The sequence below is a fragment of the Culex pipiens genome, chromosome 1 (genome assembly GCF_016801865.2).
Source record: "Culex pipiens pallens isolate TS chromosome 1, TS_CPP_V2, whole genome shotgun sequence".
NCBI classification, from domain to species: Eukaryota; Metazoa; Arthropoda; class Insecta; order Diptera; family Culicidae; genus Culex; species Culex pipiens.
Genome location: NC_068937.1, coordinates 10,331,486 through 10,356,450, shown reverse-complemented (window position 1 = coordinate 10,356,450; position 24,965 = coordinate 10,331,486). Strand labels below are relative to the sequence as shown.

At 31.9% G+C, this 24,965-nt stretch overlaps 3 protein-coding genes across 3 annotated transcripts in view; 2 read left to right on the top strand and 1 right to left on the bottom strand.

Moving 5' to 3' along the window:
- The window catches only part of LOC120431108 (trafficking protein particle complex subunit 1), a 370,102-nt gene that overhangs the window by 253,198 nt on the left and 91,939 nt on the right, over positions 1 to 24,965 (bottom strand). The window lies entirely within an intron of this gene.
- On the top strand, positions 16,224 to 18,218 carry LOC120428552 (ficolin-2-like). The gene is made up of 3 exons (XM_039593584.2): positions 16,224 to 16,394; positions 16,450 to 17,001; positions 17,067 to 18,218. Exons 1-3 carry the CDS (start codon positions 16,258 to 16,260, stop codon positions 17,173 to 17,175), a joined length of 798 nt encoding a protein of 265 aa, XP_039449518.1. The 5' UTR covers positions 16,224 to 16,257; the 3' UTR covers positions 17,176 to 18,218.
- On the top strand, positions 22,163 to 23,240 carry LOC120428551 (fibrinogen-like protein A). The gene is made up of 3 exons (XM_039593583.2): positions 22,163 to 22,323; positions 22,388 to 22,921; positions 22,975 to 23,240. The coding sequence occupies exons 1-3, from the start codon at positions 22,196 to 22,198 to the stop codon at positions 23,090 to 23,092; spliced, it is 780 nt and encodes a 259-aa protein (XP_039449517.1). The 5' UTR covers positions 22,163 to 22,195; the 3' UTR covers positions 23,093 to 23,240.

The following is a 24,965-nucleotide window of genomic DNA, read 5'->3' as shown; positions in this document are numbered from 1 at the left end:
ATTTTTTGTTTGGATAAGGTCATTGCAAATTGTATGTCAAGTTTTTATCCCCCGAAAAATCCGGGCCGAATATATGACAAAAGGTCGAAAGACATAAGGTCGAATGGACAAAACGTCGAAAGGACAAAAGGTTGAATTTAAACATTTCACTTTAACAGTCTTAAAAATTAGAGGTCTTCTGAATAAAAACATGCCTCTGAATATGAATAAATACGATCGAAATTTTTTTAATGTATACAGCTATATTTTTGAAGTCAGATTTTTCTAAGGATCTAATGTGACCATGAAGGATAGAAAACTTGCAACAATATTTAAGAAGCAAGACTTTTATTTTTTTTAATTTTTGCTTATATTCCAACCAACCGTTATTTTTTTATAAATATAAAAAAAAAAACTAAAAAAAAAGTAGTATTTTAGAAAAAACCGCTAATATTTGAAAGAATGGAAAAAATAAATATGACAGTAAAGCTATTATAGCTATGTTCATAAATATTGGAAATGGATGTCAAACTTTTTTTTCGAAGAACTGCTCATATTTGAATGAATGGCAAAACTAACGAAAACATTACAACAGTCAAGAATAGGTTCTTTCTAAAAATAAAAATAAGGCTCCAAAATATTTTGGAAGTCGATCTTATTGTGTTCAAAGAACTGCTCATGTTTAAAAGAATGGATAAACTCACAAAAACATTACGTCAGTCAAGAATAAGTTGAATGAACAATTCTTAGAAGTCGTTTTTTTTATAGAAATGCTCATGTTTGAAAATATTAAGACAATCAAAAATTGGTTGTTTTTGGAACATAAAAATAATTCAGAATTCGTCATTTTTTAAAAGATTTGGTTATGTTTTAAAGTATGGGATAACTTACAATATTATAACAAAAACTAATACTTTTTTAGGGAATGGAAAACTTCTCCAAAATGTTTTGGAAGTTATTCTGTTTATTTGAAAAAATAAATCATTTCTTAAAGGATGGATGAACTCACACAAAAATCGAATGTTTTAGAAGTTTATAATTATTATTATTTGTTTCATTTTGTCACATTCGACATATTGTCTTTTCGACGATTTGTCCATTGGATCTTTTGTCCATTCGACCTTTTGTCCATTCGTCCTTATGTCCTTTGACCTTTTGTCGCACATCCCTGTAATAGTATATGAAGCATTTTATGATAGTTTTTTTTTTAAATAATTGAATCCTTTGTTTAAATTTAATGGACAATTGTTTTTTTTATAAATCAATTGATTGATGAGATATTCCTGAAAAAAAAAGCAGACTTTTTGTTTGAATCAACCGGATTGGAGTATTTTTTTATTCTTGAAATGTCTGAAATATTTTGTACTTAAGATATTTTGAAATAACTTCTTTGGAAACTTTCATTAGTAAAATACTTATTACTTAAGTTAATGGATTTAAATTTCAACGTAAAAAAATGAAAAATCAGAATTATTGTCTTGTCTTAACAGTAAAAGCACTTTCAACATTTCAATTTAAAAATTTCAGGAAATTTTCTGAAAAAAAGGTTTTGGAGTTGGTTAAGTTTGATCATTTATTGGAAAAATAGTCATTCTTTATAGAAACAATCACTTTGAATGGAGACATCATGAAAAGGAAAATGAATTTAAAAAAAATACCTATTTTTATTTTAAAGTTTAATAGATAAACGCATTTAACAAATTATTAAAAAATCAGGTCACATTATAAAAAGTGTCACCAGAAGAAAAAAAAAAATAGTACATTCCCTTTGTTTTCGGGAAAAAACCTAAAATTTCGAAATCAAATCTATTGGCCGCATTGAGTGTTACAGAAATACACAGGGAAAAATTATATTTTTTTTTTTCAAATATCTTTTTAAAAGATTTTTTTAAGTGCATCGTTTTAATTACAAGAAACAAAAAGGTTGTAAGAGAAACTAAAAGAAAACAAATAAGCTAGAAGAAACTGAAACCAACTAAAATAAATTTTAAAAAATGAGAGAAACTACATAAAACTAGAAGAAACTGAAAGAAAATGATGAAAAAACTAAAACAAATGAAACCCAACAGTAATTAAGAAAAACGTTAAATAAAACAAAAAATCTTAAAGAAAAAAAAAGAAACCAAAAGATACCAATAACAATTTAAAGAAACTAATAACAAATAAAAAAAACTTAAAGAAAATAAAAGAAACTAAAAAAAACTAAAAAAAAACTAAAAAAACTTAAAGAAACTAAAAAAACTAAAAGAAAATAAAAAAACTGAAAAAAAACTAAAAGAAACTAAAAAAGACTAAAAGAAAATAAAAAAACTGAAAAAAAAACTAAAAGGAACTAAAAGCAACTAAAAGAAACTAATAAAACTAAAAGAAAATAAATGAAAATAAAAGATACTCAAAGCAATATAAAGAAACTAAAAAAAACTAAAAGAAACTAAAAGAAACTAAAATAAACTGAAAGAAGCTAAAAGAAACTGAAAGAAACTAAAAGAAACTAAAAGAAACAAAAAGAAACTAAAAGAAACTAAAAGAAACTAAAAGAAACTAAAAGAAACTAAAAGAAACTAAAAGAAACTAAAAGAAACTAAAAGAAACTAAAAGAAACTAAAAGAAACTAAAAGAAACTAAAAGAAACTAAAAGAAACTAAAAGAAACTAAAAGAAACTAAAAGAAACTAAAAGAAACTAAAGAAACTAAAAGAAACTGAAAGAAACTAAAAGAAACTAAAAGAAACTAAAAGAAACTAAAAGAAACTAAAAGAAACTAAAAGAAATTAAAAGAAACTGAAAGAAACTAAAAGAAACTAAATGAAACTTAAAAAAACTAAAAGACACTAAAAGAAACTTAAAGAAACTTAAAGAAACGAATAGAAACTTAAATTAGCTGAAAGAAAATATAAGAAACTGAAAATAAACTGAACAAAACTAAAAGAAACTAACAGGAATTAAAAAAAAACATAAATAACATAAAAAAAAGAAAAAAAGAAAATAAAAGAAACTAAAAGAAACTAAATGAAACTTAAAAAAACTAAAAGAAACTAAAAGAAACAAAAAGAAGCTAAAAGAGACTAAAAGAAACTAAAAAAAAAAACAAAACGAAACTGTAAGAAACTAAATGAAATTAAAAGAAACTTAAAGAAACTAATAGAAACTAATAAAAACTTAAATAAGCTTAAAGAAAATAGATGAAACTGAAAATTAACTGAACAAAACTATTAGAAACTAACAGGAATTAAAAGAAACTAATAGAAAAATAAATAAGCTAAAAGAAAAAAAAAGTAAAAAAAAAACAAAAGCAAAATGAAAATAGACTAAACGAAGCCATAAGAAACGGAAATAAACATAAAGAAATTAAAAGAAACTTAAAAAATATCTAAAAAAACTGAAGTTAAATTATAACAAACTAAAAAAAATCCAAAAGAAATCAAATGAAACTAAAATAATCTACAAGATACTCAAAGAAAATTGAGCTGAACAATTTTAAAATATAAATATTAAAAATAACTACGAGAAAACAACAGAAAATAAAACTTTAGTTCACCGAAATACTAAAAGATACAAAAACTTCAAATGCAAACAAGAACAAAATAAAAAACAAAGGAAAACATAGAAGCAAGATTTTTTTTTTATTTTTCAAAGGGTATACAAAATTAAAAGTTGCCAAAAATAAAAAGAAATATTAACATTTTTTGATGTTGTTGATTCTAGTTTTTATTACAGTAAAATGTTTTGTGAAAATTTCAGATTTTTGTTATTAGGAATGTTTGAATCCCGAAAATTTCAAACTACAAAGGAACTTAACAAGTCAAGAAATAATTTACGACCTTTTTGGGAAGCATGCAACCATTTATAAAAATTAATGTTTCGAGTGAGCAAAAAAAAATGAAATATTGGTCGCAAAAATTTTTCAACTTCATTTTTCGATGTAAAATCAAATTTGCAATCAAAAAGTACTTCAGTGAAATTTTGATAAAGTGCACCGTTTTTAAGTTAAAGCCATTTTTAGGTAACTTTTTTGAAAATAGTCGCAGTTTTTAATTTTTTTAAATTAGTGCACATGTTTGCCCACTTTTGAAAAAAAAACAGTTTTGAAAAGCTGAGAAAATCCTCTATATTTTGCTTTTTTGAACTTTGTTGAAACGACCCTTAGTTGCTGAGATATTTCCATGCAAGTGTTTAAAAACAGGAAAATTGATGTTTTTAAGTCTCACCCAAACAACCCACCATTTTCTAATGTCGATATCTCAGCAACTAATGGTCTGTTTTACAATGTTAAAAAATAAAACATTCGTGAAATTTTCCTATCTTTTCGAAAACAATATTTTCAAAAAAATTAAATCAAGACTAACATTTCAAAAGGACCAAAAATTCAATATTACGAAAAAAAAACAACAATTAAGTTTCTTCAAGTGCTTAGCCAGCATATTGTTGTTGTTCTTAATAGATCCTCCGAAGGCCTATTAAGTCACTACTTAGCCCAGCTTAAGTCTCTCAACTAACTACCGCGTTGACCCGATGACCTAGCCTCATCCCAACACACACTCGAGGAGAGTTCAAGGCACGAGCGATCTGCGCGAAAATTAGCAAAACTGCATCTCAACCCAAAAGACCACATTAACGGCCCCATCAACGCACAACGGTTTAGAGCCCCAATACACGCGGGTTCGTTAAAAAGGGTTCAAGGGTGCGCGTGTGAGTGTGTGCGATTTTTTCGGAATTTGGCCCCAAGTTTTCTGGCATAATTGCCAATGCAACACCGCGGTCGATTGGGGTACTCTGACGATGAGTCGCCACAAAAAGGGCTTGGATGGTGGTGGTCACTTAGCCACTTAGCGGACCCATTAGAGAGACCCCCGTCCGGAGAGACCTCCTAATCTCTTGGATGGATTCATTACAAGCGACTGGTTCTCTGGGTTCGATTGGCTGATTAATGGGGGCGCACGGTGGGGTTATTTTTAGCGTGTATTTTTCACATAAGTGCCAGGTGGTGATGATACAAACAAAAAAATTAGAAACCTCTTTGCGAGGAAACCTCACTTCCGTGGAAGGGATCTTGTTTCCCATTTTTTTATGGTTTCAAGAAAAAGATGCGCAGTTGAATTCCACTAAAAGGTGTTTAGGTGGGTTAATGGAGTTTGAAAAACGTTCTAAAGGTTGCTGAACTCCCTTCAAAAGAATGCAAAATTGCCGTTAAGTCTTTATCGAAGAATCAATTTCAGCACCAACTTTGTGTAACTCTCAGAGATTAATGCGTTCACGCAATAAATCAACCTCTTTGCCATAAAAAACCATCTCAAACTAATTCCTCTTGGCAAATTTTCCCAACCAACCATCAACCTGGAAAAATAGAAGAAAATTGCCCGGCGATGAGCAGCTCTTGTTAGCATAAATGACTGATTGTTGTTTGTTCTAGGGTCCGTTGTGAAAGGGCCTCCCACTCTTGAACACAATGGGACATTCTTTTCCGGCAAGCAACCCAACCGTCCACAGGTTGTTCTTCCGGGAGAAAGGTCAGGGAGGGGGAACCACGAGAGACACGCTACTAATGACAAACAGTTTAATGGTTCGCACCGCGCGCGGTTTTCATCGGCTGGAGAAGAAAGCTGCTTGAGAACGATGCGGGGATTGATAGGTTGAGTGGAAGAACACAAAGATTAGGTGCAGTTAGTGGAGAAGGAAAGGGTGTTGAGAAAAAATAAACAAGCAAAAAATGTAAAAAAAAACTGTAAAAACTGTAAAGAAATTTAAAAAAAAACTAAACAATATTCAAAAGAAACTCCAAAATTCATAAAATAGCAAAGTAAGAAAACAAAATCAATCGAAAAATTGGAAACAATTTAAAACATAACAAATTGAATAGTACGGAAACATTAATCAAAAACAAAAACTAAAATTTAAAAAAAACATTAAAACCCGGTCTGGGGGTGAGATTGGGTCAAACAAAAATGCTTAAATTTGTATGACCCAATCTTACCCCCCGACCCATAGTCACCCCTGAAAACGGTACTAAGTTTCTTTAAGTTTCCCTTCTGAACTTAACTGATCAAACTTAAGGGGTTACATACACGTATATCGGCAAAAAAACAGAGGTTAGTACGAGTGCACACTTCAATTTATTTTGAATTCTTTTTTAGGGCATTAAACTACACATTTTCACCTACTAACAAAACAAATTTGAAGATATTTGTAAGCAGTTTCAAAAAACGGGTGCCATGATATCTCAACACTGTCTTGACCAAATCGGCTCAAAATTTTGGTGAAGACTCGTTGAACCGATTCCATGTGCATGACGAAGCCCGATTTTCAAAAAAAAAAATATTTTAAAAAAAGTTAAAAATATTTTTGTGTTTTTCATTTAAATATACGTTAGTTTTTGATTTTTGTATTTTTTTAAAAAGCAAATTTTAAAAATTGGGCTTCGTCATGCACACTGGATTCATTTTGAGAGTCTTCACCTCGAATTTCAGCCAATTTGGTCAATCCCATCTCGAGATATCGTGGCACCCGTAAATCAACTCGGGGTTTAGAGAAAAACGCGAACAAAGTTTGACAGCCCGCTTTGCGCATGGCAAAATTTTGAACTTAAATTGTCTCTTACTCAGTTTAATCATGAAATATCTTCATGAAACTTTCAGGAGTGATTAATAATCATCTTTTGAGTGGATTTTACAAATAATCTGTAACATAATATTTTTGTTATTTTCTACATGTATGTAACCCCTTAAAGAAACTCAAATAAACTAGAAAAAGCTAAAGGAAACTAAGCAAATTTTGGAAAAAAAGCAGGAAGAAACTATTAAAAGAAACAAAATAGAAAATGATCTTGAAAAATAAAAATAAAAAATAACAGAAGCTAAAGGAAACAAAAATTCATATAAAAAAGAAAATAAAAAAAACTAAACGAAACTGAGAACAAATGAGAACATTGCTAATATTTTTCAAAGTTTAAGGTTTAAGTTTATGGTCAGAGTCGAGGGACATAAACTTCAAACAGTATTTGAAACGGCCTAAAGCAACTAAAAAAACTGAAATAAAACAAACAGAAAATAAAAAAAAAGAAAAGAAATTGAAAGCAACTGAAATAAACTAAATATTTCCCTAAAAATACAAAAAACTTAAAAAACGCTCAATGAAACATAAACAAATAGAATCATAAAAATACTCACAGAAACTAAATGGAAATAAAAGATGACAAAAAAAACTAAAAAATCACGGGAAACTACAAAAAAATAAATTGAACTTACAAAAAACTAAAACAAAATATTATAAACAGAAAACAAAAAAAGCAATTGAAAGAAACCTAAATAAAACAAACAGAACACAGAACCTAATGAAAATTAAATCAACAAAAATCTACTAAATAACGCTAAAAAAAATAAAATAAACTTAACTAAAACAAAAAAACACTGAATGAAACAAAAACAAAGATAAACTTGAAAATACTCAAAGAAACTGAATAGAAATTAAAGAAATAAAAGAACCCAAAAGAAACTAAAGAATACTAAGCGATACAAAGAGAAACTAAATTGAACTTAACAAATTAAATGAAACTAAATACATTGAAAAAAAAAACTTAAAGAAACCAAAAGATTCTAAAGGAAAACAAAAGCAACTTCAAAAACTTGTAACAAACTTTTAAAAAATTAAAAAAAAGGAAAGCAAAAAAAAACAAGACCAATTTAGAAACTAAAAATTAAAGAAATAAGAAACTAAAGGTAACTGAAAAAACACAAAAAAATAAATGAAAAAAGAGGAAAATAACAGAAACTTAATATAATAAACAATTAAAAAAAGCAGCTACGATAAAATTAAAAATACTAAAAATTAAGAAGAAAAGAAACTGGGAAAAACTTAAACAAAAAGATTTTTTTTTAAATCAAAGAATGAACAGAAAATAAATTAAACAAAAAAAGATGAGAGAAAAAATAAAATGCATTTAAAAAAATAAAAATAAAATGACTGCAACTAAAAGAAACTAAAAAAAGGAAAAAATATAAACAAAATTTGTACCAGCCTCCTATGGAAATAAAAAAAAATCTGAAAAAGCTCAAATAAACAAGAAGAATTAAGAATTGAAAAATAATAGAAATTAAAAAAAACATTTAAATTACCTAATATAAATAAAAAGAAACAAAAAGCAACTAAAATAAAATTAAAGAAACATAAAGCAAAGCAAAAAAAAATATCTATATATATATAAAATTTCGACGGTTTTGTTCGAACGCAAATCAATTCAACATGGAATGTCGGATCGAGGTGCTCTTTGTTGCGTTGGGTTCGTATAAGTCCAAGGAAGGTTCTTACGCCAAAAAGTTACAACTTTGGCCACTCTGGAACCGATTCCGGAAAATCTGCAGATTGTACGGGAAAAGTTACGTAAAATTAAATTTTGATCACAGGAGGCAGAATAAGCAAACAAGCTGAAAACGTCAAGAAACGAAAAAAGGCTAGACGAAGTTTGACGGGTAGGCTTGTAAACTATAAGAAACAAAAACACAAAAAGAAACTCAGAAAATGAATGAAATAAAAGATGCTAATAGAAACTAAAGAAAAGTAAACAACAAAGAAACTGGAAAACCAAAAAAATATATAACAAACGAAAAGATACGAAAAGAAACTGAAATAAATTAAAAGAAAATAAAACAAACTAAAAGAAACTAGATCAAACTTGATGAAAACAAAAATAAAAGACTGATAGAAACTAAAAAAATAATCAAAGCAACGAAGGAAACCTAGGGAACTTAAAACATAGTGAAAAAATCTATTAAAACCAAAAATATAAAGAAACTTTTAGCAACTTAGGGAACTTCAGAAAACCAAAAAAAAAAGTTTAGGAATTGTCAATAAGCTTTTATATTCAAAAAAAATATTGACGCTTTTAAGAAATTTTGAAAAAAATAATTTTATATTATTTTATATAATTTTAATATGCTTCACAAAACTTTAAGGATCATTAAGAAACATTAACATACTTGAAGAAAATATTTAAAAAAAAATAAACGTTTTTATGATATAAATAATTAATAAAAATTAGAAACAATGAGAACTTGAATTTTTGAGAAATTTCAAAGAATTTTAAAAAAACTTTATAATAATTTAATGAGCTTTTCTGTGTATGAACAATTTGAGAATTAATTAAAATATTTATCAAGTAACTGAAAGCAAGATGAAAACATTGAAATAAACACGTTTAAGCAAGAAAAAAATAGAGTTAAACATTGTAGCATAATTTTTAATTTAACATATTCAAAAAATAATTGAAAGTATTCATAAAGAACATGAATTAAACAAAGTTCATAAAAATAAAATGCTTAAAAAACGCAAAATAAATATAAAAAAAAAACAAAGAAATAATCTAAATAAAATTAAATGCCATAACTTTTAAATGATGAGTTGTTAAGAAGATTTTAATATTTTTTTCTAATTTCTCTCCATCTTCCGGCAAAGTAACCGATTTTTTAACTTTTTGAAATTAATTTTTGATGTCAAGATTTATTTATTTTGAATTTTACATAGTTTATTTAGTACGATATAAAAGTTTCTTCATTTTTTGAATGATTTATTCTTATCATTATTCATGCTTGCAAGAACAAAATCTAGAGATAAAGTTTGTATCACCTTGCTATGGACCACCAGATTACTCTTCTCACGTTCCATAGATCAGCCACACGTCAATGTCACTCTTTTCTGTAGTCAAGTTTTGGTTTTGGAAGAAGTTGATTTTGTATTGTTATATGTCTTGTTTAATTAATTTTTTAAAACATTTTTTTCCCTTTTTTATATAAGGTCTATTTTTAATCTACATTTCTTATTTGTTTAATCTATGGTTATTTACCTAAATCTCATATTTACCAAAAATCATAAATTCATAATTCCCTTTCATACGCCCCTGCTTTTACGCTTCCCCAATGCTACAGTGCCAGTTAGTTAGTCAGATAGTTAGCCGCTAGTTAGCCCAATGAGCTGGGAATTGTTCTCTGGCCCAAACGAACGGTCCGAAAACCTGCACGGGAAGGGGAAGGGGAAAGGAAAGGTTAAGGTTTTGCTTTCAGATTTACCGCACGCTGGCTGCCTGTTTATGAATGACTAAATAGTCTCAATGAATCTGCACCGTGGAGGAGTGTGTGTGTGTGCGAGCATCTTTTCCATTCTGATAGCGGAGAAGAATAAGGGAAAAGTGAGAGATGTTTGTGGTGTGGGAGGAGATGGCTTGAAGACGGTTGCGGAAACAATGACTTCAAGGTAGTGAAGTTTTTTTTTTCTTCGTGCAAATCGTATGGGAAGGTACTGTTATCTATCCATACACATAAAGAGAGAGAGAGAAATAGTTAGAGGCAGTTAAAATTGTTGCGACCGGTTCAGGGGATAGTTAAGTCAGGTGCATCAATTGGTGGATCTGCGGAAGTGCATTCTTCGTAGGGGGGAGTTGTGAGGAATGGTTCAGCTTGAGAATGGATTCTTTTCTAATTGCGTTTAATGGTTCCGTTATTTTACGGAAGAAATTTGATTTGCAAGCTCAACGTTAAAAACTAATTTTAAAAATTTGTGTTACTCATTCACTGAGAATGTACAAGAATGGTTGATATAGTCATAGTCATTATCAAACCAGCATTCAACGCAGTTCGTCGTGATTGCGCTTTCTTGCCACACATAAGCCTTTGTCGTTTCAATAAAAAAATGTGTTTTGATGTCTAAACAAAACAAACGGATGAAATGTAAACAACAACAATTAAGATTCTGCGCGTAGTTGAAGGATGCAACTTTTTGGGGGTAACTTTCTGCGTAACCTTTGTCAACAATGCATTTCGTTTATTGTTTCTTTTAACACAAAAAATCAGTTCAGAGAACACTTACACGATGAGTTATTATCAATGGCACTTCAGAATGACGCATCTATGATAAACAAAAGAGTGTTCCATTATGAAATGTTTCCAAGAAAATTAACCATCAGAAGTGAGCCAAACCGACAAAATTTGGATTTTAATGATATTTCAAAATCCAAATCTAAAGTTAAAATTTCTTTTAACTCAAAAATGATACACATTGAATTTAAATCCGACAAACGGCTGAAAGACGTAAGGTTGAACAGTGAACATTACTTAAAAATCTGAATTGAAATATTTATAAGGTTTTTTTTCTGTTTCTAGAAAAATGAGCAGTTCTTAAAATGTTCAAATGTCAAATAGTCTGACTTGACTTAACACATATGTTCAGAGTTTTTTTAAGGACGATGCAAATATTTTTCAAAGTTTATGTCCCTCTACTCTGGCCAAGGTCGAGGGGGAGGAGGTAAACAAATAAAACAAATAATAATTGAAATTACAAGCCAGAACTTCAACAGTTCATTGAAAAAACCACTGGAAAATGCATTACACACCCGTACCGTGGATATGATCATTAGTTTAAAAAATAATTTGAAAAAAAAAACACAAACTTCAATTTTACGCTTTTTTGAAATGTTAGTCTAGATTAAAAAAAATTAAAATATTTTTTTCGAAATGATCGGAAAATTTCACGCTTGTTCCATATTTTAAACACTGAAAATCGGACCATTCATTGCTGAGATATCGACATTAGAAATTGGAGGGTTGTTTGGGTGTGTCTAATAAAAATAATTTTCCTGTTACCCGAGCAGACGGAAATAACTTGGGAATAACATTTTTTGATATTTGAAAATACTGACCCAATAACATTTTATGTTATTTATAACAAGATTTGTTTTTCATCGTTATGATTTTTTTTTGTTATTGGATTGTTTTTGAAATAACAGACTAATAACATTTTCAGTGATTCTTCGAACAAATCCTTGTTATTATTTTTTGTTATGTTAACAACTAATCCGATCATCCCAATAACAGTTCGTGGTATTTTTCCATAACAAAAAATGCTATTCCCAAGGTTTTATGGCTTTCAAACAATATCAGACCAATAACAATTTTTTTTATGATAATATAAACTGTTATTAAACTTTTATGTAAAAATGGATTTTTCATGGAGATTCTATAACGTTTTCTGTTATTTTAATAATATTTGTTATTGAAATGGCATGAATTTTGTTATTACCGTCTGCCCGGGCTTTTTTTTTCTTTTATCTGCCGTATCTCAGCAACCAATGGTCCAATCTTCAATATTTCTTAGACGAAATTGTAGGACATTTTCTTAACTTTTCGAAAACATATTTTCAGGAATGGACAATCATGGACACTATTTAAAAAAACAACAAAAACCCGGAATTTATCGGACAAAATTTAACTTTGAATGTATATTATTTAAAAAAGGTTCACTAAACGGTACACATCACCCGATCAGACGGTAATAACTAAATTCATGCCATTTCAATAACAAATACTGTTAAAATAACAGAAAGCGTTATGGAATATTCTTGAAAAATCCATTTTTGCATAAGAGTTCAATAACAGTTTATGTTATCATAACAAAATTTGTTATTGGTCTGATATTGCTTGAGAGTCAAAACAACTTGGGAATCCCGAGCAGACGGAAATAACTTGGGAAGGTCACTTTTTGATATTGTGAGAAGATCGAAATATGTTATTGGGATGATCGGATTAGTTGTTAAAATAACAAAAATCAATAACAAAGATTTGTTCGAAGAATAACTTAAACTGTTATTATGTTGTTATTACAATAACAAACCAATAACACAGAAGGAATCATGAAAGAATAATAAGATTTGTTATTTTTTGCGGAGAGGTGGAGCAGCATAATAACAAAAAATGTTATTGAACTGGTATGTCTCCATAACAAAAAAAGTTATTGTTTTGGTTTATTTGTAATTTGCAAATAAACCTGCAGTTGCCATAACTCCTCTGTACTAGTCAGGGCTGCAGAGTCGGGTACCTCCAAGCGACTTTGAATCCATACTATGAAAACAACTCTGACTCTGGATGTAGGATATGACGTCAACGACGACTTCAGCTCTCCAAAAATACCCGACTTCACAGATTCCGACTCCAAGTAAAAGTTGCTGTAAATTTGCTGAATCCGATGCAGTTTCCGAGGTCTCACTCCAGCTCGAACTTCAACATCAGCTCCGACTTCCTGGCTCTGTGAAAATAATAACAGTTTTTGTTATTCACACTTCAAAAATTCTCAATAAATAAATCAATTCCATTAGGGAATATAACAAAATTTAAAAAAAATTAACTCTCAAAAGTTAATTTTATCGGATTAATTTAAGCTTGAAACCCCATTTCATGGTCAAATGAATGACCCCGATGAAATTGGTCCAAATTATTTCATAGTTCTAGCCAATTTTAGTAAAATCCCTTAGGTATATCAAATAATTAAAAAAATCAGCTTTCAAAATTTCAACTTTTTAGAATAATTTTAGCTTTAGGACCCCATTTCATGGCCAAAATAATGACCCTGACGAAATTGGTCAAAATTATCCCATAGTTCTAACCATTTTAAACAAAGTCCTTTAGGGGGTATATCAAATAATTAAAAAAAATCAACTTCCAAAATTTCAACTTTTCAGAATAATTTTAGCTTAGCGACCCCATTTCATGGCCAAAATAATGATCCCGACGAAATTGATCAAAGTTATCCCATAGTTCTAAACATATTTAACAAAAGAAAAAATAATAACAGATTGTGTTATGGACACTTAGAAACTTTTCCATTTGTGCGATTTATGGTAATTTTATTTCTAAGTCAGTATACCGAACGAATAACAAATTTTGTTATTAGGAGAGTTTTTGAAATGTATAACATTTCCTCTTATTAGCGTGTTATTAAACTTTTTCAATATAATTTCACTTCAATACCAAATTTTGTTATTTTATCAGAAACTGTTATTATTTTTCTTCTTGAAGTTGAACTTCAGGATAAAATAATAACACTTTTTGTTATTTTAACAGGATTTGTTATTGAAATATTATTAATTTTGTTATTACCGTCTGCCCGGGATCCCGAGCAGACGGAAATAACGCCGGAATAACATTTTTTGATATTGGAAAATACTAGGCCAATAACATTTTTTGTTATTTATAACAAGATTTGTTATTCGCCGTTATGATTTTTTTGTTATTGAATTGTTATTGTAATAACAGATTAATAACATTTTAAGTTATTTTTCGAACAAATCTTTGTTATTATTTTTTGTTATTTTAACAACTAATCCGATCATCCTAATAACAATTGGGGTTATTCTTCCATAACAAAAAATGTTATTTCAAAGTTGTTTTGGTTCTCACACAATACCAGACCAATAACAACTTTTGTTATGATAACATAAACTGTTATTGAACTCTTATGCAAAAATGGATTTTGCAAGAATATTCCATAACACTTTCTGTTATTTTAACAGTATTTGTTATTGAAATGGCATGAATTTAGTTATTACCGTCTGATCGGGATAACATTATGGAAGAATAACTCCAATTGTTATTAGGATGATCGGATTAGTTGTTAAAATAACAAAAAATAATAACAAAGATTTGTTCGAAGAATAACTTAAAATGTTATTAGTCTGTTATTACAATAACAATTCAATAACAAAAAAATCATAACGGCGAATAACAAATCTTGTTATAAATAACATAAAATGTTATTGGCCTAGTATTTTCCAATATCTAAAAATGTTATTCCGGCGTTACTTCCGTCTGCTCGGGCAACCATAGCTTTTGCACCCAGATTTCTATTACAGACATTTTAGTATCTTCAATACTACGGGAACTATCAATATAATTTTTTATTCATCCTCTAAAGAACTGTCTTCGTAGTTATTTACAACAAAGTTTGACTATTTTTACAATCAGATTCTTGCAGGATTGGGTCCGTAAGTTTGACAAATTTGGAATAAGAAGACAACAACTTCCTTGGTTGCTGAGCATCCTTAATAAAAAAAAATGGAAAGTACTTTTCGATTGAAGAATTCGATTTTCACTATTTTTAACATTCCAACGCCCAAGGCTCCAAAAAAGTTGGAACGGTAACTTCAACTCAATGGTTCTCGTGCACAACTCAACCAACCAAGATAATTCTTCTTTCCAGTGATTTGTTAGGATGTCTAGAACTTTGCAGAGCTTAATTTGATCAAATCTGTAATTTTTGCGATCAAAAACATCGTTCCAACTTTTTTTTTCGCGTGTAAAAAAAAAATCGCCAAAAATTCCGCGGAGGCAGTCTTTTTAAAAAAGGTTGAACGATGTTTTCGGTCGCAGAAATTACAGATTTGTTCAAATCAAGTTCTGCCAAATTTTAGAATTATTCTAGACATTCTTACAAATCACTGGAAACAAGAATCGTCCCGATTGGTTAAGAAATGCCCGAGAACCAGCGAGTTGAAGTTACCGTTCGACCTTTTTTGGGAGGCTTGGGCGTCCGTGTAAGTTGGACATGCGTTGGGCGTTCCAGTGTTAAGAGAATTCATAACACGTCGGCAATATTTTGGTCAATAATTCTGAATGGCTGAAAAAATGCGGGGTTTTGTCCCCTAAAACAAATAAAAAATAAAAAATTCGGATTTTGGGAAATTGATTTTTTGTGAAAAAAAAGTTAATAAAAAATCACAATTTTTTCTGACTAGTTCTCATTAATACGGGACCATCCATTAACCACGTGGACACTTTTTTTTTGATATATTTTTATACGACTTTTTCTCAATTTTAATGTGTATTTTTTCCAATTGAAATGTTTGTATCTTTATTCCTTTTTCACGTTTGGATCGTTGAGGGTTTCCCGAGCAGACGGAAATAACTTCGGAATAACATCTTTTGATATTTGAAAATACTAGGCGAATAACATTTTATGTTATTTATAACAGGATTTGTTATTCGTCGTTATGATTTTTTTGTTATTGGATTGTTATTGTAATAACAGACTAATAACATATTATGTTATTTTTCGAACAAATCTTTGTTATTATTTTTTGTTATTTTAACAACTAATCCGATCATCCCAATAACATTTGGAGTTATTCTTCCATAACAAAAAATGTTATTCCAAAGTTGTTCTGGCGTTCAACCAATATCAGGCCAATAACAAATTTTGTTATTATAACATAAATTGTTATTAAACCCTCATGCAAAAATCGATTTTTCAAGAAGATTCCATAACACTTTCTGTTATTTTTACAGTATTTGTTATTGAAATGGCATGAATTTTGTTATTACCGTCTGCCCGGGTTAGGTTTTTCTTAGAATGCATTTTTTCTCAGATTGCGGTCAAGATTGCGAATATAAAGCCACATCAGAGACGAGTTTCTCGCCAGTAGTGATTCAGTACTATTTACTGTTAACGAGAAAAAATCGCACCAAAAATGTTAAATTCTGTGCTATGTTTACTGTTTGCTGGCGTTGCTCAGTCAGCTGTAATTATTACTGCTGAACCTAGCGACGTAGAAAAGCCCCTTGGTTTTGAGCTTACCGAAACCCGTCTGGAATCTTTACAAAACAGGTAGGTGGACCTCGAAAGTGCGGTATTTTTATTTCATAAAATTGAACATTTCCAGCATGTTGGTAATCCTCCAACTGCTCCACCACCAAGTCATCGGCATCGACTCGTGTGCTTCCGTCCCGTCGCCAGGCCTGTACAAACTAGCTTGCGAACGCTGCCCCAAACTGCCCACCGTCCTCTGCGCCAACGGATCGCTCGGCGGAGGATGGCTCGTAATTCAGCAACGTTTGGACGGTTCCGTGGACTTTAACCGCTACTGGGACGACTACCGGAACGGGTTTGGAACGATCGGCGCGGGGAGTGAGTTTTGGCTCGGGTTGGAACAAATCCTCCAGATCACCGCCAACGGAGACTACGAGCTGGCTGTGGAGTTGAAGGACGAGTCTGGACTGTACGGATTTGCTCGGTATTCGCAGTTTAGGCTTGCCGGCGAGACGGAACGGTACAGAATTTCTGCGCTGGGACAGTACAGCGGGACGATTGGGGACAAGTTGAGCCAGCACAGGGATCTGCCGTTTTCAACGCGAGACAGGGATCACGATCAGTCGAGGACGAGCTGTGCCGAGTACTATTCGGGTGGTTGGTGGTACAAAAGTTGTGCGAGTTGGTAAGATTGGAAGTATTTTCAGGTTTTGAATGGTTAATGATTCTTATCAAAATTGTAAAATGCAGCATTTTAAACGGATCGTACAAGAAACTGGAGCATAATAATCGAGGCATGAGCTGGCCCAGCTGGACTTATGCTGCAACGTACAGCCGGATGATGATTCGTCGAAAGTGATAAGGGCAGATTGAATTAACCCTCTACAACCTAACCCCGCCTTTAGACGGGCTTCGATCTAAAAAATCGCCAAAAATCAATTTTCCAACCAGTTTTTGATATTTAAAAAGCATTGGAAAGAAGAACTCTTAAAATTTTAGAAAATTTCAGGGTTGGAAGTTTAACTTGTTTTATGTGACTTTGCCAATGTTTTTAAAAATGTCATTTTTTTAGGGGTCAACTTTGGCTGTGTTTTTTACTAACATTTCCTATATTTTCAGTAAAAAGAAGTATGCAGGAATTTTTGTAGTGTCCCAGACTATGCCTCTACGCATTTTTTTGCAATTTAAATGATGATGGTGCGATTCTATGGCAGAAAATGTGAAAAACATGCAAAAAATTGAAAAAGTGACTGTAAAAACATGAAAAAATTAGATAGGCGAAATGTAATTATATTAGATGGTGGAGTAGGCCAAATACTACCAAAAACAAACATAAACTAAACAAGATAAATGCAAATTAAAATACTAAAAATGAAACAAGGAAAACATAAAACAAGAAAAGTAAAGTTTTTCGTAGAACAAAAGTTGCTCAAAATGACCTCCTGAACACGGGAAAAATAAATATTTTCGAAAAAAAAATTTGGGCAGTAGAGGGTTAAGTAAAATAAATTGTTACGTCAGCGCACTGCAAGTTATGAAAATAACATTGTTTGATTTTCTTGATTGCTGATTGTCAAGGTCGTCTCCTGAGTCTAAAGTTTTTCGGCAAACAAGGGAAAAACTTGCAATAGCGACCACAAAAGACCTGGGGGTCGTTAAAGTGGATGGTTTGATTTTTGAATCAATCCACAATTTTGAATTACCTATGAGCGTTTTCCCAACACCGAAGGTAAAGTCAAGTAGGTACCTAGAATGACAGTCAAAAACGCGCTTCCCAAACACGGATGTGAACTTCAAGTCTCTAGAAGGCATAACAATTTTAGGCAAATATGGCATTCCAAAAGGCTTATGCGCCCTTTCTAAATGTTGTCCCTATTTTGGGCCTACTTTTAATCACATTTTCGATAAAAATACATTATATCGCTTTAAAAGCGTGAAAAACTAAAACATTTTGTGTCCCTATGTTGAGTCTATTGTTCTTAGAATCCAACCTAACCTCCGTGGCATAATGGTTGCGGCCTCTGTCTTACTAGCGGAAGGTTCAGAGATGAAAATCCCGGTCGGTACACTTGAAATTCAGGGTTGTTACGGAAGGCGCGGATCGCGCGGATGGCGCGTTTCGCGCGGATTTGGCGCGGATTTGCAGACTAATTTTGCTCAGGCGCGGATTTCGCGCGGATGGCAATTTTGATGAATAAATAGATAGAATTACTTTCAAGTTATTAGAGGGAGCGGCCGTGGCTGACTGGTTACGGTGTTCGCTTTGTAAGCGAATGGTTCTGGGTTCGATGCCCATCTGCTCCCAACGAGAAAGTTTAGAACATAGAAATTTGAAATGATGAATATGAACGAAAAATCAAAGTCGCTCGCGGCGGGATTCGATCCTCCGTCCTTTGGATTGGTAAGCAAAAATGCTAACCACTAGGCCATGACGACTTGGTGAGAGTGGACTGGAATTAGGAATACTGTTACAGAGAGCGAGTTGTGGCGCTATAACCACGGCAAATAGTGTCCAGGGCATTCGTGGAAATACAATGTCCCATCCAAGAGTGTCCCGGAGTACCAAACCTTCTTAGCATGGTGCTCCCAACGAATACAACCAAAATCTCGGAGCGTATGGTGGTGTGTCCCCACGCTTCTTCCTCCCCTGTCGATTCAGAATTGTGTTGTTGTTCGAACACTCAGTGCTCAAACTCAACCCAATTACGAGTCATCTCTGCGATACGGCTTTACGCAGTAGGCCTGGCCGCTTTAACGCTTGTGATGTTTCAATGCATTTCAATGCAATGGCGCACTACAAATGTTAATAAATGACAAGAAGAGTGCTAGGCGTCATCTAACCTAAGGCACTCTCCAGGATCCCTTCGAAAGATTGGCTGCGCTAGGGTCTGATTAGATTAGATTAGATTAGAATTACTTTCAAGTTATTAGGAAAAATAATAACAAGAATAACGAGAATTTGTTTTTTTCTCCATTGAGTGCAATTTCAATTTCTTATAAATAGATTTTTTTTCTGAAAATGTTTGTTTGTATTTTCTTAATACGAACCGTCGAAAAATTAAGATGAAGATTATGTAGAGATGATTTTTTAAATGTATGGTTGAGATTTTCTTAAATAAAATTATTACTACACTTTACTCATTTCTTAATATATCCGGCTCTGAATATGTAATTTCTTTTGAGTTTTGAGTAATGTTTTTTTAACCTTATTTATTTTTAATTTTATAGTGGATATATTCAATTTGCCTTTGAATTTTAGATGGGATTTACCCGTAGAAATATTTTTCTAAATTTAAACATTCTTGGCGAAAAATAAAAAGATCAGAACATTCAAAAATTAATGCTCCATCATTCAAAATTCAAATTTCAAAAATTCGAAACTTTTTTTTTATCATAGTTTAAAAAAAAAATTTAGATTAAAAAAATTTCGAATTTCGTAATTTAAAAATTCCGAAACTCCAAAAACCTAAAAAATCAAATATTCAAAATTTAAAGAAAAATGCAAATTAAAAAAATCGAAATTAAAAAAATCAAGATTTGCAAACAAAAAAAAAACGGTAATCTCAAAAATCTCAAATAAAATTTAAATTCTTAAATTCTAAAATCTTAAATTCTTAAATTCTTAAACTTTAAATTCTTAAATTCTTAAATTTTTAGAAGAAAATATTTCAAATATTGGAAATGCAATTTGTTTCGAAATGAAATTTTAGTGAGGAATTTGGAATACAATCTGTATTAAAATTCATAGATTTTGAATTTTTAGAATTTCGAAATCTAATATTTAATCATATTAACCCTCTACTGCCCAAATTTTTTTTTCGAAAATATTTATTTTTCCCGTGTTTAGGAGGTCATTTTGAGCAACTTTTGTTCTACGAAAAACTTTACTTCTCTTGTTTTATGTTTTTCATGTGTCATTTTTAGTATTTTAATTTGCATTTATCTTGTTTAGTTTATGTTTGTATTTGGCCTACTCTACCACCTAATATAATTACATTTCGCCTATCTAAATTTTTCATGTTTTTACAGTCACTTTTTCAATTTTTTGCATGTTTTTCACATTTTCTGCTATAGAATCGCACCATCATCACTTAAATTGCAAAAAAATGCATAGAGGCATAGTCTGGGACACTACAAAAATTACTGCATACTTCTTTTTACTGAAAATATTGAAAATGTTAGTGAAAAACACACCCTAAGTTGACCCCTAAAAAAATGACATTTTTAAAAACATTGGCAAAGTCACATAAAACAAGTTAAACTTCCAACCCTGAATTTTTTTAAAATTTTAAGAGTTCTTCTTTCCAGTGCTTTTTAAAGATCAAAAATTGGTTGAAAAATGGATTTTTGGCGATTTTTCAAATCGAAGCCCGTCTAGAGGCGGGGTTAGGTTGTAGAGGGTTAAAATTTTAGATTTTGGTTTGTTTGAGCTTATATTTTTGAAGATAAAATTTCATTTATTAGATTTTTTAATTTTGTTTATATTGGTTTATAATTTTCTATTTTATTTATATTGGTCAAAATTATTGTAGTGTCCCCCTGATTTGCAAAAAGGATTTTTTTTGGTGACTTTTTTCTTGATGTCTCTTGAGGTATTTTTTAAAAGGATTTTTTGCTTTCATTCCTTCAAACATAAAACGAGTTTCATATTTTTAATAAAATACTTTCTGTATTAGTTTTTTTCTTTGGAAATAACATTTCTTAAATGTTGGTCCCAGTTTTTTTTATATGGCGCGGATTTCGCGCGGATTGAGGTTTCGGTCGGCGCGGATTTGGCGCGGATTTTTTTTCGACTTTCCCGTAACAACCCTGGAAATTTGAAATCATGAATATGAACAAAAACGATGGGATTCGAACTCACGCCTTTGGATTGTTCGTCGGAGAGGCTAAGCAGTTGGCCGCCAGAAGGTTTACCTTCTAGGAGTAAATTGATCCGTGGTGTTGAAACGTGTCATCTTCTTCACACTACAATACGAGCTGATCCCTGATTTGCCTGAGGGGATCGGAAGTAGGCGTTTAAAAGACACAACTCGACATTGCTGAAGTTGATGTCAGTAAACGCTTTAGTTTCGTCAAGGTATGACAAATGTGGGCTTGCTGAACATGCTCCAATCGACATAATTGAATTTTAGTGCATTCCCTACCAATAAAGAAAATTGTAAACTCCGGGTATGAATGCTATGGAATTATCTCAAGCAACCATGCGCACCCATGGTTGTTCAACGTGGATCCATAGCTTTTATAAACAAATTTACAATTTTATTTATTGGCAGGGAATTCACTAAAGTTCAACTTTGCCGGTAAGAACGTGTTCAGGGAGCCCACATTTATCCTACCTTGACGAAACTAAAGCATTTACTGGCATCGCCATGAAAAATGTCGATTTTTGTAGCATGAACCCAATAACTCAAGGAATTCAATCAACTTTCATCGAAAGAAGTTTTGAATTTGTTGAAAACGAAACCTACATTGCACGTTTCAACTGATAACGTGTTTATTCGTGAACGGCAAGAACTCGCTCGATGTTTAATACTTTGTTTCAAACCCACACAGTAAAAAAATGTGTAAATTTGGAAGGTGTAAAATTTGTAGTTCAAATTGTCATTTGAAAGTTCAAAATTGTCGAAATTGTCAAAATTGTCAAAATTGTCAAAATTGTCAAAATTGTCAAAATTGTCAAAATTGTCAAAATTGTCAAAATAGCAAAAAAGTCAAAATTGCCAAAATTGTCAAATTACACATTTTTTTGTGATATATAAGAATATTTCCAGATGTAATATTACCATGCTTTTTTAATGTGCAGCTGATAAGCAAATATTGTGCAAATATTCCTTTACTGCATGATCATTCAGTCTGGCTTAATCATTGCATTGGAAGAGATGACCTTAACCAGGATGTACGTTTTCTTAGGACTAATTTTGGTCAGTTTGGTGCAATTTCATGTGGCAAGTTCCAGTAAGTTGAGTGATCAATATATTGAAATCGACTTTGACCAACTACAAAAAGGGTAAAAAATGAATGATATTTTTAATCATTCAACACAAAATTTTACCACAAATTCTGCTTTCCAGTCAACAAGTTTCAACCGCCATAACGGAAAATCCAAGACGTTACATACAATCCTGCAACGAAGCCCACACGTCCGGCGTTTACGAGCTTCGACTGTCCACCAAGTCGGTTCCGTTCACGGCGTACTGCGACGTCGAGTCCCTGTACGGAAAGTGGCTCGTGTTTCAGCAGCGTGTGGATGGTTCGGTGGATTTCAACCGCAGCTGGGTCGAGTATCGGGATGGCTTTGGAGCGGTTGGAGAATCGACCGAGTTTTGGCTAGGGCTGGAAAAGCTTTATCAAGTCACACTCAGTGGCAGCTTTGAGCTGGCGATTGAGTTGAAAAATGAAACGGGTTGGTATGGGTTTGCGCGTTATAAGGAGTTTAAGATTTCTGAAGAAGCATATCAGTACAAATTATATCGACTGGGAAGCTACAGTGGATCGATTGGTGATAAACTTGGCTTACATGCAGGAGAATTTCAAACTTATGATCGTTACATAGGATGTGATGACCAGTTTTCGGGGGGCTGGTGGTTTTACAATTGTGGACATTGGTACGTTATATATAAATTCGAAAGAATAAAATACTAATTCCACTAAATTTCAGCTTTCTTAACGGACCATATTCAGCAAACGACGAAACTGGAAAAGGCATCTATTGGAGCGGATGGACTAATGCAGCATCGTTCAGCCGAATTATGATCCGTCATAAACGAGAATGGTAACTTAAAATTTTCAGGAGCAGTTTATTATTTGGAATAACACAAACAATTGAAGACAAGTTTGAAGCGAACTATCAAAATGAATAACTAATAAATATGTTAGTTACACAAGATCCATGATTGAAGGGAAATAAATAACGCCGACGCGTTGATTTAGGTCATCCAAAACGTTCTGAATTTATTGTAATCGAAAAAGTCCCCCAGAGCCTCATCCATGAGGTATTGAGGTTTAGCTTATTGAGCATTAATCGAGGGCTACTTGCTTTAATCGCGGCGTACGACTGCACAGAAAATTTCCATCGGACAGAACTACCAAACTGGTCACTTAGCGAGTTTTAAATATCACAGGCTTCCCTGCTGATTTTTTTTAAACATAAAAGTTACAATGCTAGTTGGTGCAGTTTTGTAATTCGGTATTACAAATATTTGTAATTAAAGATTACGTAATCCTTAATTACATCTTCGTATTTGTGTAACTCAGAATTACAAATTGAGATTTGTAATTAAATATGTATTACGTTTTAATACTGTTATTTCATTGTAATAATTCCTCAATAACAATTTTCAGCACACTAGATTAACCGAAATTTGTTTGCTACATGATTCTGAAATGGTTTTCTTTGATTTTTATACACAAACAAATTCCAATATCTGAATTTTAAATCTTGTTTTTTGGCAAATCTGGTCATGCTGAATCATTTAATGATTTTCGAAATGCTGATTTCCGTAACTTGTTATTGAGATTTTCGAATATCATTCCATCATACTTTCAATTAAACGTTCAAAGCTGTCACCATCGCCGGGCAACGTATCCAAATTTATCTCAACCTGAACTCCCCTCTCAATTAGGAGCATTAAATTTAAAACGCTTCCCGAGACCTTGAAACAAACTCTGCCCCATTCCCACCTCGTAGGTATTTCCCTTTTCCATTTAGTGACGGTGCCAAACCCCTTTAAAAAAGGGGGGGAAAGTGCTGGAAAAACTCTCAATTCAATTAAAATCCACCTCTTGCTGGAGTTTCATCCAGGGTGTTTCGAAAGGAACTTTTTTGCTCTCGAAATTTCACCCGCTGCTTCACCAGCATGAAGTGGAAACCGAGTACGGGAAAGTAAATAAATTTTCTGGATATTTAATGTCTGGTGCGGTTATTAAAGGATCAAGAGGGCTTGCTGGCCAGTGCTACCAGGGTAGAGTTTCAGTGGTCCCGGATGTGGAGGGGAGGTACAAGGTAACACATTTCAAGAGTATGGCTGTGCACTTGTGAGCAAATAGCGAGCCAGGGAAAATGGTTTTCGACAGTCTGGGAAACAAAAATTAAGGAGGAAAGAGGTATTCTGGGATTGATGTTGGTCTTTGAAATAAATTCAGTTTATGCGAAAATCATGAAAAGATTCATGTTTTAATCCAATCCAATCCAATCCAATCCAATCCAATCCAATCCAATCCAATCCAATCCAATCCAATCCAATCCAATCCAATCCAATCCAATCCAATCCAATCCAATCCAATCCAATCCAATCCAATCCAATCCCAATCCCAATCCCAATCTCAATCCCAATCTACTCTACTCTACTCTACTCAGATCTGATCTAATTCAATGTAATTCAATGTATTTTTTTATTGTTGGAAACATCTTTATTCTTCACAGTTTGTCAACACAATTGATCCAAAAGATGGCAAAAACGTGTACCTAAATGGCCACCAGGAACCTTAAAAAGTGGCGATGAGCTAAGAAACGCATCTCGAGTGTCGATGAGTCAATGAATGAAACGTTATTTTTTTATGGTTGCTTCATTCCTTCTTCAATCATCTAGGAAGCGCACAAGAGTTTATTTCAAATCACAAAAAAACAACAAAAAAAAACAAGATGCTGAG

Coding starts and splice junctions, on each gene's coding strand:
- LOC120428551 (XM_039593583.2), top strand. CDS start 22,196: ATGACCTTAACCAGGATGTACGTTTTCTTAGGACTAATTTTGGTCAGT. Junction 22,324..22,387: donor TTTGACCAACTACAAAAAGG/GTAAAAAATGAA, acceptor TCTGCTTTCCAG/TCAACAAGTTTCAACCGCCA. Junction 22,922..22,974: donor TTTTACAATTGTGGACATTG/GTACGTTATATA, acceptor ACTAAATTTCAG/CTTTCTTAACGGACCATATT.
- LOC120428552 (XM_039593584.2), top strand. CDS start 16,258: ATGTTAAATTCTGTGCTATGTTTACTGTTTGCTGGCGTTGCTCAGTCA. Junction 16,395..16,449: donor CTGGAATCTTTACAAAACAG/GTAGGTGGACCT, acceptor GAACATTTCCAG/CATGTTGGTAATCCTCCAAC. Junction 17,002..17,066: donor TACAAAAGTTGTGCGAGTTG/GTAAGATTGGAA, acceptor TGTAAAATGCAG/CATTTTAAACGGATCGTACA.